The sequence below is a fragment of the Schistocerca cancellata genome, chromosome 3, assembly GCF_023864275.1.
Source record: "Schistocerca cancellata isolate TAMUIC-IGC-003103 chromosome 3, iqSchCanc2.1, whole genome shotgun sequence".
Taxonomy (NCBI): Eukaryota; Metazoa; Arthropoda; class Insecta; order Orthoptera; family Acrididae; genus Schistocerca; species Schistocerca cancellata.
This window is the reverse complement of record NC_064628.1, coordinates 691,519,638-691,537,476: the sequence shown is the minus strand read 5'-3', so window position 1 is coordinate 691,537,476 and position 17,839 is coordinate 691,519,638. Positions and strand designations below refer to the sequence as shown.

General features: G+C 43.5%; 1 protein-coding gene across 1 annotated transcript in view; it reads left to right on the top strand.

The window, feature by feature from the left end:
- The window catches only part of LOC126176514 (collagen alpha-1(IX) chain-like), a 341,330-nt gene that overhangs the window by 294,916 nt on the left and 28,575 nt on the right, over nucleotides 1–17,839 (top strand). The window contains exons 21-23 of the mRNA XM_049923671.1: nucleotides 2,278–2,429; nucleotides 10,308–10,400; nucleotides 17,143–17,289. Coding sequence (XP_049779628.1) covers nucleotides 2,278–2,429; nucleotides 10,308–10,400; nucleotides 17,143–17,289 — 392 coding nt within the window. The remainder of the gene's footprint in view (nucleotides 1–2,277; nucleotides 2,430–10,307; nucleotides 10,401–17,142; nucleotides 17,290–17,839) is intronic.

Below are 17,839 nucleotides of genomic sequence, written 5' to 3'. Positions count from 1 at the left end.
CGTAGTTGATGTAATACTTAACTTTATTCCATAATTGGTGAACATCGCTCTTGATGATACATAAGTACAATCTCAATATAAACTGGTAATGGCGCCTTGCTAGGTCGTAGCAAATGACGTAGCTGAAGGCTATGCTAACGATCGTCCCGGCAAATGAGAGCGTATTTGTCAGTGTAGCTTCGCTAGTAAAGTCGGCTGTACAACTGGGGCGAGTGCTAGGAAGTGTCTCTAGACCTGCCGTGTGGCGGCGCTCGGTCTGCAATCACTGACAGTGGCGACACGCGGGTCCGACGTATACTAGCGGACCGCGGCCGATTTAAAGGCTACCACCTAGCAAGTGTGGTGTCTGGCGGTGACACCACAGTTTTAAAAGCATAGACACAGAAAAGTAAAAATCCAAACCGACCCTCGTACAATGTCCTTAACGTCTTGACGTGCTTCGGTTGTCGGCTATGGCTTAAGCACATATGCCCGAAGACTTAACCTCGAGAAGTGTACCATCGCCGAAAGAAGAGAAGAAATACTATTCTCGGAAGTATTGACGCATCTGGAACGTGTTCAGCTGTCTGATTACATTAGTCGTATTTGCAGTGCACACATAATTCGGCAGCAAGCTGCAGATTATTGATTAAAAAGGAACAATCCGACAAAAGTAAACAAATAGCTGGCCAATTAGTATTCGATGAGAAAGAAGAAAGATTACGGTACTGTATAAACAACGGGAAGCCTATCAATCAGTTAATAGGACAGAACGGAATTTTTGCCAGAAAGTTTTTTTTATTATTATTTTCTAGCCGACACGTGGAATGGTTCACTTCCTTACCGTCCATGGCCCCTGTCCATCATCTTTCTACAGAACAGGGGAAAAGCGTACAGGGGTTGTCGATACGGTGCTCCTGAATAAATCCCAGACCAGATAACATCTGAGTGCCCTGTACACATTCAGGCGGCATTCTGCACCGCATTGTTTATTGGGGAGGACAGAGGACAAGGGGGAGGGGGTGGGACAAATGGCAGGACTGTCAACTGCCATCTAGAAACCGCCGGACATGTTCTGGTGTCCACTGTTGGTATGATTTGGAACCTAGCGTGTCAGTGCCACAGACGATGTAATACCGACTGCAGGGGATGCTAAGTTCATGTTGTTTTGTACTAAATACACTACTGGCCATTGAAGTTGCTATACCACGAAGATGAAGTGCTACAGACGCGAAATTTAACCGACAGGAAGAAGATGCTGTGATATGCAAATGATTAGCTTTTCAGATCATTCACACAAGGTTGGCACCGGTAGCGACGCCAACAACGTGCTGACATGAGGAAAGTTTCCAACCGATTTCTCATACACAAACAGCAGTTGACCGGCGTTGCCTGGTGAAACGTTGTTGTGATGCCTCATGTAAGGAGGAGAAATGCCTACCGTCACGTTTCCGACTTTGATAAAGGTCGGATTGTAGCCTATCGCGATTGCGGTTTATCGTATCGCGACACTGCTGCTAGCGTTGATCGAGATCCAATGACTGTTAGCAGAATATGGAATCGGTGGGTTCTGGAGGGTAATACGGATCTCTCACCAATTGAAAACGTCTGGTCAATGGTGGCCGAGCAACTGGCTTTTCACTATACGCCAGTCACTACTCTTGATGAACTGTGGTATCGTGCTGAAGCTGCATGGGCAGCTGTACCTGTACACGCCATCCAAGCTCTGTTTGACTCAATGCCCAGGTGTATCGAGGCCATTATTACGGCCAGAGGTGATTGTTCTGGGTCCTGATTCCTCAGGATCTATGCACCCAAATTGCGTGAAAATGTAATCACATGTCAGTTCTAGTATAATATATTTGGCCAATGAATACTCATTTATCATCTGAATTTCTTCTTGGTGTAACAATTTTAATGGCCAGTAGTGTATAAGTTGGTGGTGATTATTTGTTAGATAATTCAGTAGTATAGGATGAATAGCTAGCAAGCAACTTCCAAGGCAGTAAACCTGTCAACTGCTGGGCAAAATGACAATAGATGTAGCTAAGTATATTATGTACGGTGGTAATAGTGAAAACAGTAAAATAAGTGAAATACAACATTATATAAAATGTAACATTTCGTAATTGTAGCATTGTCACAGCATGTTTTAGGTATCAAGTGCTGGGCATCATGTAATAAAGGCAACAAATTAAGAGAAAATTTCTTGATATTTCCAGAAGCCGTCAACAACGATGATCGAGGAATTTTATACAGCGATGAAATCTAATTCTCTGGTTGTTTTCGTTCCCGCAGGTCCCCTGGAGCACGAGATGTACGGAAACGGCCCACAGTTCCGGCCGCTGGAGGTGAACAGGGAGAGCGAGAAGAAGCCGCACCACAAGGAGCCGGACGTCAAGCTGATTCCCAGCACCATCTCGTTCCGCACCAGCAACGACATGTTCCAGGTCCGCATTCAAATCTACGTCCACACTAAACACTATACTGCTTCATGTTTTGTGAATGTCCATTCCGAAACGTACTGCAATACTTGAAAAAAAAAAAAAAAAACAGTCTTTAGACTATGTCTGTTCCCTCGCAAACTGCAAGTCCACACCTGCGCATCAGAACTTTTTTTAGGTATGCTTTCACTTTTCCATAGGCGTACAGAGTATATTACTACCTCGGATCCGTTTCGGAGTGCAAAAAAATTCTAAACTGAGGTAAAAATTTCCTTTATAGAAAGAGACATACGAAAACCGGTCAGTCAGACATAACTTTCTTGTGGTGACAACTGCTATACGTCATTCTTGCTGACCACAAGTTGCTATTTTCATCTTAAGCATAAATTTTGTTATTACAATTTCCCTTTATAATGTATCCTGTGTAATAAATAGTTTACATATGGCGTACTGATGAAATTTTTCCAGTCGTAAATCGGAAAGCTTTTGACACTGTACCACACAAGCGGCTCGTAGTGAAATTACGTACTTATGGAATATCGTCTCAGTTATGTGACTGGATTTGTGATTTCCTGTCAGAGAGGCCACAGTTCGTAGTAACTGACGGAAAGTCATCGAGTAAAACAGAAGTGATTTCTGGCGGTCATCGAGGTAGTGTTATACGCCCTTTGCTGTTCCTTATCTATATAAACGATTTGAGAGACAATCTGAGCAGCCGTCTCAGGTTGTTTGCAGATGACGCTGTCGTTTACCGACAAATAAAGTCATCAGAAGATCAAAACAAACTGCAAAACGATTTGGAAAAGATATCTGAATGGTGTGAAAAGTGGCAGTTGACCCTAAATAAAGAAAAGTGTGAGATCGTCCACGTGAGTGCTAAAAGGAACTCGTTGAACTTCGGTTACACGATAAATCAGTCTAATCTAAAAGCCGTAAATTCAACTAAATACCTAGGTATTACAATTACGAATAACTTAAATTGGAAGGAACACATAGAAAATTTTGTGGGGAAGGCATACCAAAGACTGTTTTATTGGCAGGACACTTAGAAGCCGGCCGTAGTGGCCGAGCGGTTCTAGGCGCTGCAGTCTGGAACCGCGCGACCTCTACGGTCGCAGGTTCAATCCTGCCTCTGGCATGGAGTGTGTGATGTCCTTAGGTTAGTTAGGTTTAAGTAGTTCTAAGTTCTAGCGAACTGATGACCTCAGCAGTTAAGTCCCATAGTGCTCAGAGCCATTTTTGAACACTTAGAAAATGTAACAGACCTACTAAGGAGACTGCCTACACTACGCTTGTCCGTCCTCTTTTAGAATACTGCTGCGCGATGTGGAATCCTTACCAGATAGGACTGACGGAGTACATCGAAAAAGTTCAAAGAAAGGCACCACGTTTTATATTATGGCGAAATATGGGAGAGAGTGTCACAGAAATGATACAGGATTTGGCCTGGACATCATTAAAAGAAAGGCGTTTTTCGTTGCGACGGAGTCTTCTCACGAAATTCCAATCACTAATTTCTCCTCCGAATGCGAAAATATTTTGTTGACACCGACGTACATAAGGAGGAACGACCACCACGATAAAATTAGGGAAATCAGAGCTCGTACGGAAAGATATAGGTGTTCATTCTTTCCGCGCGCAATACGAGATTGCAGTAATAGAGAATTGTGAAGGTGGTTTGATGAACCCTCTGCCAGGCACTTAAATGTGTTTTGCAGAGTATCCATGTAGATGTAGATGTAGAATACAAATATGATTAATTTAACAGCTGAGATCTCTAAAATATATGGTATGAATGGACGCGTACGTTTCTCATTTCTCCCGAGCACTCCTACTTAGCTCTGTGTCCACTACAGATGCGCTCCGCTTAAAAGACCAATTTGAAAAATCAGTTGCTAAATGAGTAACATAATTTCAGTATTTAGTGTATAGTAACGGACTGCATCGCCGCAGTGATCACAAAAAAATGGCTTACTTAATGATATCATTCCCCTGTCGCGAAGACCTAAGGAGAAAGAGCAAGCGAGTTAAGGCATAAGTACTTTACGCAACGTACTAATGAAAATAACATGGGAACAAATGTGTTGTGGTAAAGGCTCTCAAGACATGATTACTCTACACAGCGATTCTCTAATGGCATCAAGCACATTTTTATTTACAGCTTTATCTACATTATGATTCTGGAAGTCACATTGAAGTGTTTGCCAAGGTTGGATAGAACTACTTTCACACTATTTCTTTCGTTCGACGCTCGAACAGCTTGTGGCAAAATGAGCACCAAAATCTTTCCAGGCAAGCCGTGATTTGTCTTAGTTTACAATGATGGTAATTTCTCTGTATGTAGGTAGGAGTGAACAAAATGTTTTGGCTTTCAGGACAGGAGGTTGGTGACTGAAATTTCGTGAAAAGATCTCGCCACATCAAAAGAGACATTTGTTTTAATTATTGCCACCCTAATTCATCTATCATATCCGTGACACACCCTGCCCTATTTAGAGGCAACCAAAAACGAGCCAAATGTCTTTGAAGTTTTTGAAGTCATCTGTCAATCATATCTGGTACGGATCTCATACTGTGCTGCTAGTATCCAGACGGGAACGTATGAAATTGGTTGCACCTTCTAATTGCTCAGACAGTAAACTAACTTCCCAGAAAGAGCTTCTGCGTGTTGGTTCCAGCTGATGTTGTTCGTAATTGTGATCCCTAGGTATTTAGTTAAATCTACAACCTTTAAATTTGTGTAATTTAAGCGCTACCAAAACTTAACGGAATGTTTTGTAATACTCAGGTGGAGCCCCCGTCTCTTCTCTTTTTATTTATTGCTCAGGGTCAATTGCCACTTTTCGCTCCATGTAGATGTCTAAATCATCTTGTAATTTATGTTGATCTACCAATGACTTCAGCAGAGTGTAAACGACGGCACCATCAGCAAAAATCCATGACGGCAGCTCAAATTGTCTCCTAAATCGCCTGTATAGATCAAGAATAGCAGAGGGCCTTGAGAAGTTCCAGTTATAGCTTCGGTATCATTACATGACTTACCACCAGTTACAACGAACTGTAACCCTTCCGACAGCAAATAATTAATCCAGTTGCTCAACCAAGACGATACTCCATAGGCACGCAAACTGATTAGAACCCGTTTATGAGAAATGATGTTAATCTATTTGGGAAAAATCTGGATATAAGCAATCGAATTTAGATTTTCCGTCAATAGCACTCATTACTTCTAAAGAATGAAGAACAAGTTGCGTTCGACGGAAATGATATTTTCTGAATTCCTGTTGGTGTCAATAGATAGTTTTCTTAGAGGTGCAGTAAACTAGTTATACAGTGACTGATTTTCAGATTTAGATTTGATTATCATGACTGTCTTTTTATCTTTTGTGATGTTAATGTTAATGAACAGAGGGGTTGTATGAAAGGACTGCATACTAATTAGCACAATGCATTTTCTAAATTTCAAAGGAAGTAATGGAAAAAATTGTAGGTGGTCAAAATTAGCATTGATCTGAGGATACATTGACTGGCACAACTGTCAACTACTATCCCATCTGTGATCAATATTTGAAAAACACAGTGAAACTTTGACCAGCTAGAAATAAATGCATTGATGCTAGGTTTTCTTAAGTGGTTTATTAAGCCTCATAAAAGAAATAAAAACCTATTGCGGTACATAGATAAAAACAATGTGATCCATCATTACAAAATTAAATGTAATCAAAGGTTCTAAGATGGAATGCAACACATATAGCTCCGAATGTAGTTGAGCGTAATACCTTGCATTTCATCGTTCTTAAACTAAATCCAAAACATCTGGCACAGTTAGAACTAAGGTTATCTGTCATTTATTGAGTCAATATCTGCAACTTGTAGCCAAACAAACTTCATTCATTGTTCTCCGAGATATTTGACATCATATGTTATATTTGAATCACTAGCTGAACCACAACACCTCACAAGCTGAGAGACACATGACTGACATTTGTTTTTCTTAGTTGTAGGCACATTAACAATTACAAATGAACCTCCGTCTAGATACAGATGGTAAATGTCTGTACTCCTTAGTTCTACACTTTTATTGGCATTAACACTGTATAATAAATTGTGTATCTGTAATCCTGTAGTAACAAAGACCAGTGGTGAAAGTTACTCCGAAACAGAGAAATCATGAACATGATCTCAGAAATCGTAATATGCAGGCAGATATATAAATATGAAGAAAAAAACTTAGCAGTGGTCTGTTTCGAGAATTAATGAAGTAACATACATGACATAGTTGAAAACACCGACGGCTTTTCAGTTAAATGATATCGGTGGATTTTGCACAATCAGATTTTAACCCACTTTTTCATACACAAATGTAAGTCTCAGCACGTTCGTCAACTATCACGCAAGAAAACGAGCACTACATGGCATCATGTAGCGTATATTGATGGAACTTTACCACCAAAAAATATACCGGACGGTTATAATGAAACTTTCGCTATTTGACACGTTATAACACGGAAACTAATTACCGTAGGGTACCAAACTTCGCCGTATTAAAGTCCACAGTATGGGGTGCATGAAATCCATGCGTCACGGCAGCACCGTCAGTTTCAACTATGGCCACCAGGTGCCGTCTTCAGTCATCATGATTCATAGTGTCACATAGCTGACCAGTCACAGTGTACTTGTTGACGTGTCAACATGAGCTTCGACAAAAGGAGCAGGGCATTATTGGTGAAGCTCTATTATCAAAACAACAGTAACGCTGCAGCTGCACTTCGAGAATATCGCCGGCTGAAAGGATTACAGAATGATCCTCTTTCTCCACCTGCTGTGCGGAGCATGATGAAGAAGTTAGAATCAATTGGAGAACTGGGCGTCGCTCCGGGAAGAGGCCCATGATCGGCTGCACCACAGGTGGTTGATGAAATCGCTGCTGCTATGGCAGACAACGCTGCGCACAATTCCCGATGGTCAGGCAGTGAGCGTGCTGTGTCACGGCAGTTGGACATCCCGTGGTCCACTGTAAGGAAAGTGCTTCGAACCATTTGCAAATGGTATCCGTAAAAAATCCATATATTACAGCAGCTTGCACCACAAGACACACAACGACGTGTTGACTTCGCTCTTCACTTTCTCGCAGGGACTGATGTTGACGAGGGCTGTGGACAAACGAAACTCATTTTTCTCTGACAGGTGAGATGAACATACGAAACTGCCGAATGTGAGGATCTTCACCTCCAGTCACTGTGGATGAGGGAGCTGTATGGTGAACTTGTCACCATATGGTGTGGCTTCACGGCTACGTTCATCACTGGCCCATTCAATTTTGAACAGGTTGGCGTTCAAGGATCAAAGGCGTGCAGTGTGACTGGCCAGAGTTACTGCGATATGCTTCGCCAGTATGTCATGTCCGCCCTACAGGAGAGAGACACATTGAACTCATAACAGTTTTCATGCAAGATGGGACCGTATTGCATATCGCTCCTGAAGTTCACCTGCCTCTCCGAAACACTTTTGGAAACGATTGAATAATCAGCCGATCGTTTCCAAATGCCTGGCCAGCAGGATCACCTAATCTCACTCCCTGTGATTTGTGGTTGTGGCACTATCTACCAGGGGATCATTCACGAATGTGTTGATCTGAAGCGTAGCATATCAAGAGAGGTAGACAGCATACCTACGGCCATGCTTCGTTCTGCTGTGCAAAATGCAATCCTGTGCTTTCAGACTCTTCTGAACACTGACGGGTGCCATATTGAGCCCCTTTTGTAGCAGTAATGGTACCGGTATGTAATGGTACGATGTACCGTAGGAGCACATTAAAAGTGTTTCAATTGTATTGGTTCTGCATTATTTCTCTTCCCCGTGTCGTTGATATAAATGCTACCAAGTTTGGTACTTGAACGATAATTAGTTTTCGTGTTATAACGTGCTAAATAGGAGGGAAATTTTAATTATAACCACCCAGTATGCTACACACCCAACCGAGATCCAGCAGGGAGGTGTAAAACTTTAGGTGTATGAGTGGCCAAAGCAATGATGACGGTCAAAGTACACTACTGGCGATTAAAATTGCTACACCAAGTAGAAATGTATATCATAAACGGGTATTCATTGGACAAATATATTATACCAGCACTGACGCAATTTGGGTGCATACATCCTGAGAAATCAGTACCCAGAACAACCACCTCTGGCCGTAATAACGGACTTGATACGCCTGGCCATTGAGTCAAACAGAGCTTGGATGGCGTGTACAGGTACAGCTGCCCATGCAGCTTCAACACCATACCACAGTTCATCAAAAGTATTGACTGGCGTATTGTGACGAGCCAGTTGCTCGGCCGCCATTGACCAGATGTTTTCAATTGGTGAGAGATCTGGAGAATGTGCTGGCCATGGCAGCAATCTAACATTTTCTGTATCCAAAAAGGCCCGTACAGGACCTGCAACATGCGGTCGTGCATTATCCTGCTGAAATGTAGGGTTTCGCAGGGATCCAATGAAGGGTAGAGCCACGGGTCGAAACACGTCTGAAATACCGGCCGGAGTGGTCGTGCGGTTCTAGGCGCTACAGTCTGGGGCCGAGCGACTGCTACGGTCGCATGTTCGAATCCTGCCTCGGGCATGGATGTGTGTGATGTCCTTAGGTTAGTTAGGTTTAATTAATTCTAAGTTCTAGGTGACTGATGACCTCAGAAGTTAAGTCGCATAGTGTTCAGAGCCATTTGAACCTCTGAAATGTAACGTCCACTGTTCAATGCGAACAAGAGATGTCCGAGACGTGTAACCAATGACACCCCATACCATCACGCGGGGTGATACGCCAGTATGGCGATGACGAATACACGCTTCCAACGTGCGTTCACCGCGAAGTCGCCAAACACGGATGCGACCATCATGATGCTGTAAACAGAACTGGATCCATCCGAAAAAATTACGTTTTGCCATTCGTGCACCCAGGTTCGTCGTTAAGTACGCCATCGCAGGTGCTCCCGTCTGTGATGCAGCGTCAAGGGTAACCGCTGCCATGGTCTCCAAGCTGATAGTCCATGCTGCTGCAAACGTCGTCAAGCTGCAGATGTTGTTGTCTTGCAAACGTCCCCATCTGTTGCTCAGGGATCTGGACGTGGCTGCACGATCCGTTGGAGCCATGCAGATAAGATGCCTGTCATCTCGACTGCTAGTGATACGAGGCCGTTGGGAGCCAGCACGGCGTTCCGTGTTACCCTCCTGAACCCACCGATTCCATATCCTGCTAACAGTCATTGGATCCCCACCAACGCGAGCAGCAATGTCTCGATACGATAAACCGTAAACGCGATAGGCTACAATCCGACCTTTATCAAAGTCGGAAACGTGATGGTACGCATTCCTCCTTACACGAGCCAACACAACAACGTTTCACCAGGCGACGCGGGTTAACGGCTGTTTGTGTATGAGAAATCGGTTGGAAACTTTTCTCATGTGAGCACGTTGAAGGTGTCGCTACCGGCGCTCTGAAAAGCTAATCATTTGCATATCACAGCATGTTCTTCCTGTCTGTTAAATTTCGCGTCTGTAGCACGTCATCTTCGTGGTGTAGCTATTTTAATGGCCAGCAGTGTATTTCCGGTTTACGGTATTTCATAATTACAGAAGACTACATGTTCTTGAATCCTACTACAAATTATTGTTATCGGTATGGGTCTATAATTATGAAGATGAATTCTAATCCTTTTATTGTACTATTGATGTGACCTGTGTAGCTTCTCAGATGTAAGTATTTCTCGTCGAGCGAGGGATTGTACACGATTGCTAAAAATGGAGATGATTTCCAGCATCTTTGGCAACAAGGCCCTTCTGCTGGTGCAGGGTGTTGTTTTTTAAAGGCGGCGCTTGCTGTTCCAGGTGACGGAGACGACGCCGCTGGGAACGCTGGCCTTCGTGCTCGCAGAGCAAGCCCTGCTGGTGCGCGTGGACCCCGGCTGGCAGTACGTGCAGGTCGGTACAAGCCACGCCAGCAACCACTAACCTCAAGGCTAGTGTCCGCTTTCCTTCTTGTCTTAATCTTCTTCCAACAACTTGGAAATCATTAGAGGAAATACAGCCTCTCCTTCCCATGCAGATGGGACGCTTCAGTGTTTTCCATTTCTTTAGCAAAGTTCTTTACTCGCTTGTTCATTTACATATTCTTCCCTATGTGATCGCTTAGCTCCTTATCTCCTACGCCAGTAATCTTGTTTGTCACAAAACTTTAAAGTAACAGCTTTATCAAAAATTCCAAGCTCTTAATGAAACTGTTCACTGCTGAAAGGCAGCTTTTTAGATTTTCGCAGATAATAATACTGCATATTTTCATTAAAAAAGTTTCGATATACCTCAGTATATTTTATGGCATGGGATGTATCATCGAAAGTCTTTGTAAGTCCATTTTTATACAGGATGGTTCGGGGACTTCAGCTGTTCAATATAAAACGTCAAATCAAAAACACCTTAAGCTGTCTGTATTTCCAACGTTATTTTTTTATGCGACCAGTTTCGTATTTTTACTACGCTATTTTCAGACCTTCTGACCGATGTGTAGGAAGAATCCGACCTCATGTGCAGTCTATATGGGGCAGCATTCAGTAACTGTTATCCGTGCACTTTTTTTTTTAACAACGGGATCCCTTCGTTCATCGATTGCAGGCTCAAATTGCACATGAGGTTGGATTCTTCCCACACGTCGATCAGTGGGCCTCAAGATGGCCTAGTGAAATGCCGAAACTGGTCGCATAAATAAAATAAAATTGGAAATATAGAAAGCGGAAAGTGGTTTTGATCCGACATCGTACGATCACGAAAATCCGCAGAGTAACGTAGACACAGCTTGTAACACCTCCGTTTTTATCCCGACCTGATCTGATCGAATAGCAGTCCAATATTTATTATTAACATGACCGTGAACCTAATGGGGCTGGTAATCGGAATTGACTGCTACGGAAGTTGTTACTTTCCAATTCGTTCTGCTCAATACTATAATACTGAATGTCTGGTAATGAGGAACACCAACACAGTTTTACTAATTACGAACTTACATTCTTCTCAAAACACAAAAAGGAGATAGCCACTGCCTTCGTCATACATATCTAATTACGGCTAATCTCAGCACAGGCTTTCTTCATTTTCCATTATCGTCACACGCTAATCCATCACTGCATCCAACACTGCAATCCAAGGTTAGGCCGGCGCGGTAGACGCGAAACCAAATATCGGCGCTAGTAACGTCACTGATCACTTTCGTAATGATACTTCTTCACTTTCCCGGTATTAATCTATTACTTAGGGGTCCAACCACGGCGATGGCGACACCCTTCTCCGTTAAAGCCCTGTATTTCAACAATGGCCTTCACACACATATACCCGCCAACCACAACTGGCGCATCTCGACACTCGCTCTCCCAACACGTCACAATCGATTGTTCGCCCTATTGACCTGTGCCAAGTGCAAAGTGATAGTAAGGGCCTACGGACCCCTTACAAGCTGTTACGATATATTTTTGCACTAGTCTTTCTGCTCCATTCACTGTACTATCGGTACTGTCTCTTTATCGCACGATAAATTGTTTATCAGAAGTTGAGCATTGATTTCTGATCCTTAACGCAGCATTAACGCCCAACAACGCTCTAGCAAGGGTATCTATTTTGGAAATAAAAGTGGTCAATAGGTCTCCTTAACTTACCTCGTCAATTGATTGCGAACTGCCAGCCGGAGTGACCGAGCGGTTCTAGGCGCTACAGTCTGGAACCGCGCGACCGCTACTGTCGCAGGTTCAAATCCTGCCTCGAGCATGGATGTGTGTGATGTCCTTAGGTTAGTTAGGTTTAAGTAGTTCTAAGTTCTATGGGACTGATGATCTCAGAAGTTAAGTCCCATAGTGCTAAGAGCCATTTAAATTTGTTTAACAACTAGGACGAAGCCAAGGGCATACCACCTGCAATAAGACCGTGCACAGAAAAGCACTGTGGGTTTAAAAATAATATATGCATTGTAGAATGCTTTGCTTAGTGTAGTGTAATTGGTTCAAGAAGTTACCTTATGGTCGAAAAGCGTACAAACGTTATAGGTATTTCTCTCAAGACTGATCCTCACTTTCCATTCCATTTGTTCTGTGTATAAGAAAAGTCATAACATCCATTGATAGGTGCTCAATTGTATTAGGGATAGTTCCTTGTTTCACGAGGTTTGCTACCTATACATAGCTCCAGCGTAATTTTTGTGGGCATGTGCTGCCTATGAAAATGTAACATAATACTTCAATTACTGTATCTTTGCTTCCAGATATTTAAATGTTATCTATATTGCTACAAAGCTTGGTATGGCACCGTCAGTAGCAATCAACTTTGCATATTAGTGATATTAGTGTCTTCGCAGAGATCGTACTGATTCTCCTTGCCACGAATGTTAACATCAGTAAGAACTACCTCAGCTGTATTAAAATACATTTGTTACCTCACGACCGGTTTCTTTCAGCGAGCGCTGTTAGGTGACACTGGAAACAATCTTCGTCACAAATTCTCAGAGAACTGTGCCGATATCATGACTCAGGTACTCCAGTCGTCCTACGTAACATTAAAGGAAGCCACATTCTGGAGGACGTTTGTGTGCTCGCCATGTTTCAAGAACGTGCCTTCATCGTTATGTAAGACAACTGGGTTATCTGAGTCATGATAACAGCATAACTCTCTGGGACTTTATGACGTAGACTGTTGGCAGCGTCACCTAATGGTGTTCATTGAAAGAAACTGGTCGATCCATTACAAATGTACTTTAATACAGCTGTGGTAGTTGTTAATGACAGTAACATGAATCAGCAGTAAAGAGGAAAATGATCAAAATTGTCTCCTTGCTATATCATAGGGCTCTAATGTGTCGCTATTTCATTTCTATTCTTCTTCCTTTTATGAGTACGAGCAATAGACACTTTGCATGTAATCGTGTGCACAAATGGCAAAAAAGCTGTATCCGCAGAAAGCAGAGACGAAAGGTTACACACTAACAATCTTCTTGGAAACCAAACTTAATGTCAAACATTCCTTTATCCCAATAAAACTTCTCATAGTTGATCTGTTAATACCTAAATGCGTTCTCGTCTATTTTTTTTTCTTTTTCCTCTTCCTTTTTGTCTCTTTTCATGTTAAAATGCCTGCTTGAAACGTTCTCCTCCTGTCCGAATAAAGTAAGTCTCCTATCCTCCCCTCCTCCCTCCCATCCTCTCTCTCTCTCTCTCTCTCTCTCTCTCTCTCTCTCTCTCTCTTTCTCCATATTTTTCTTCCCCCTTCCCTCCACGCCACTTCCCTATTTCCACTTTAGTTTTAGCAAATAATCAGCAGCTGCGCTGAGGTTTCCTAAGTATTATTAACATAAGGACAAAATTGGTTATTTCTCTTTTGATAGCCTCTATTATTTCTTGGTTTTGTTTACAGCTTCTTGTATAGTCACGCCACGTGTACACGGAAGTTCTCTGTAACATCGGACTGCTGGCTTTAGCTCCTTCTCCATGCACTGCCGTGGACCCGACAGTATTATCTGTTTTACTCTTCCTTTGATAGTACTCCTAAATTTACATATTCAAATACCAGAAGACAATAAAAAGAAGAATTGAAACCTCAGATGCTTCTTGGTCATTGTCTTTTGTTGTCCAACTCATAATGGAGCATCCAGATTTCGTTCTAGTCAGAAATGACGTTACTGGGACGATTAGAGCACCACAACTCACCCTGACTGCTGTGCTTCCATTTGTGAAAGCATCAGTCAACTTGCACAATCTTTTTACTCTGGTACTGTGCACTGTAATTTTTATAGTCTTCAGTCCAAAGATTGGTTTTTGCAGCTGCCTACGCTAGTCTGCCTTGTGCAAGCCTCTTCATCTCTGCGTAACTACTGCAACCTACACTCATTTGAACCTACTTAAGTACTGGAGCCTAGGACTCTGTACAGTTTTCATCCCCTACACTTCCCTCCACTAACAGACTAACCATTTCTTGATCCCTCAGGATGTGTGCTATCAAACGATCCTTTCTTTTAGATAGGTTGTGTCACACATTTAGCCGGCCGCGGTGGTCTAGCGGTTCTAGGCGCTCAGTCCGGAACCGCGCGACTGCTACGGTCGCAGGTTCGAATCCTGCCTCGGGCATGGATGTGTGTGATGTCCTTAGGTTAGTTACGTTTAAGTAGTTCTAAGTTCTAGGGGACCGATGACCTCAGATGTTAAGTCCCATAGTGCTCAGAGCCATTTGAACCACACATTTATTTTGTTCCCAGTTCGACTCAGTATCCCCTCAATAGTTATTCGATCTACCTACCTACCCCTCAGCATTCTTCTATAGCTTCAATCGGCTCTTTGCCTATACTGCTTATCATACAAGTTTCACTTTCGTACAAGACTGCACTCTAGACAAATATCTTCAGAAAAACTCCCTAACACCTAAATTTATATTCATTGTTAACAACTTCCTGTTTTTCAAAAGTCCTTTTCTTGCTATTACCAGTAGACATTTAATGTCCTCTGACTTCGGCCATCATCATTTACTTTTCTGCCCAAACAGCAAAACTCAGCTACTTTCAGTGTTTCGTTTCCTAATCTAATTCCTTCAGCAGCGCCTGATTTAATTCGACTACATTACGCTACCTTTGTTTTACTTTTGTTGATGTTCATTTCGTAACTTCTTTTCAAGACACTATTCATTTCGTTCAACTGCTCTTCCAAGTATTTTGTCCTCTCCAGTATCCTTCCAGGAAAAATTTTATAACTCCTCGTCGTTCCTCCGCATTGTATACACCTAAAGGCTTTAACCTCCAAACTTAGCTCCACTTCTGAATTTAGATGGCGGAGCCTTTACATATGCAACATTAATGCAAGGCCGCCACCACCACCTAAACTGAGAAAGGCAGCAGAATCTAGAATATTCAGCTGCCCTTCTCAAAATGAGCATATGATACCATCTGTTAACATTTCCTGAAAGCTTGTATCTTTCCTTCAAGAGCATGTGTTCACTACTTGTAATACTGCCAATATGATGTTTCAGGACTGCAGCCGGTCGTCGTTTACTACCACCGTTTGGACACCTGCCAGACATCTTCAGGCGAGCCGTCTAAGACTCACGTCAGCTGCCCACTCGCACAGTTTACTATCGAGCTGTAAGCAGTTCGTGCATCTGTTTTGCAAGGTCGACCACAGTGCGAACGGACAGCGCCCTCCATAATGTAAATGCGAAACTCCAGATGTCCGGTGGGTTGACGCTAGCAGTGGCCGTCGGCGTACTTGCTGAGAACAGATCGTAGAAATAATGGGATTCGATGCATGATCCAATTGAAAGCCGGTTTCCAATACAGAACCCTTCTACAGTGTGTCCATAAAGTCCCGTTATCATTTCAAAAAATCGTAAGTTGGACACTATTAGAGATAGAGAATCGTAATTTACCGTAAAATGTTCAGCATCTCTCAAGGCATTTTCCCTCGACCCTTGTTGCCGATTTGACTTGGAGTACATCAGAACGTTGCCAGGCGGGGAGAAGATGCAATGTATCATCCGATATGCAGAATCCACATATGTGACAAAGGTACTGCCGGATTATCGTCGCCAGTATAGAAGCGCACCACCGGCAAGAACAATCATTATTACGTGGTCCAGAAGCTTTAGAGAGACAGCCAGTGTCGTGCTGGTCCCATCGCATCACTTCCACCTACTCTATCCTAAGGACAAACACACGCACCCATGCCTGAGGGAGGATTCGAACCTCCGCCGGGACCAGCAGCACAGTCCATGACTGCAGCGCCGTAAACCGCTCGGCTAACCCCGCGCGCCATTCGGCTTCTTTTATGGGGTTACGTCGAAAGCGTGTAAACAACACCAGACGATGACATTGCTGCCTTTCGTGCACGAATCAATCAAGCAGTCAGAACTGTTGACGCACAATGCTGACCCGACCATGGACAGAAGGCGAATGTCGCCTTAATGTTTCACTAGCGACGAACTGGCTTTAGACACCTTTTAGAAACAGCTTACTGAAGTAATTGAACTGTTTCAGTGAAGCAGGAGGCGAGGTAAGCCTCCCGTAAACCTTGTTTGGAACCAGGGGGATAGGATCTATTTTTAATTTATTTCTGGGATAACGTTGTCACTTACTGCTGACAGAAATCAAGCCCTATAGCATGAGGGAGATTTGGGTAACTGCAGGAGTATATCTGCTGTTCTTCGGCGCAATGGAACTGGTGAGTCGTGGACTTACGAGGAAGAACACGTTGGCACAAGTCGATGGGATGTAAAATGTGTACCAGGGTACATACCACACCGGGCACGCTCTATTTCCACGATGGGGTCTCAGCGAAGACTACGCAATACGCCGAGGGCCCCGGCTAGTGACAACCAACCAGACAAGTCGTGTTTCTGGGCGCTGTCTGCTGGCAGAGTAGTCTTGCAACAAAATTATGATTGCGGCGCATACGCTGAACACAAAAAGCGCGCTAATAAATCGTGTGACGTGAAGATGTCTGACTGGTACCCAGATGAAATACAGTGCGTAGTAGTAAAAGACGACCAGAAGCATTCCTGAAACATCATGGAGTATTCAGAAACCCAGGAAAATTTCGAGATTCACACGGTGTTAGTTACTGGTACACCTCGTAAATGCAGAGACCGAGGAATGGTGGGCCTCGCAGATAGTAAAGTGGAGTGACTGACTTGAGGAACCGTTTTTCAGTTGGGCCTGACGGTGACGGCGCCGAGCAAGGCAGCAGCCGCCCCCAACCCCGTCACCACCCCGCGACCTCCACCGCCGCCGCCACCACCCGCGCCACGGAAGCGCCTGCTACACCTCAAGGCCATCAATTTCGTCGACGAGCCTAGTGTGAGTATCTGCCTTACTTTATCCGTGATCTCGACTAAGCTGATTTTCTCTTCTCAGATAACCAAAATCATCCTGTTTCTACCAGGGTACACCAGTAAGTATCTGCAATTTCGTTCTAATCGTCTTTAGGTTGGCAGTACAGCTTAGTACGCTCGCCGGCAGGTAGATGGCACCGTTATCTTCGTTTGTGCCAGGCTACAGAGTTGTCACATCTGTCTGTTTTGCGGTTTTCGGAAGTAAACTTGGTTGCCCCCATTTTCCACGTGCACCAATGAAGAAAGGCGTTCTGTAATCCTTTTCTTGTGGTCTGAAGGTGTGCAAGGAGCTGAACACCATAGAAGACTTTCAGCGTAATGCACGGGCAGTGATTTACCACGAAGTGGTTGCCAGTGGATTGAACAATCCATAAGCAGCCGAAAGAGTTTGATGGATGAGGAAACAGCAGGACGTACAGTCACACCCACCAGTGATGCCAACATTGAGCGAACCTGTGAGCAGATTCGAATAACTGATGACTGAGTGGCAATGAAATGGCAAACAAAACGCACAT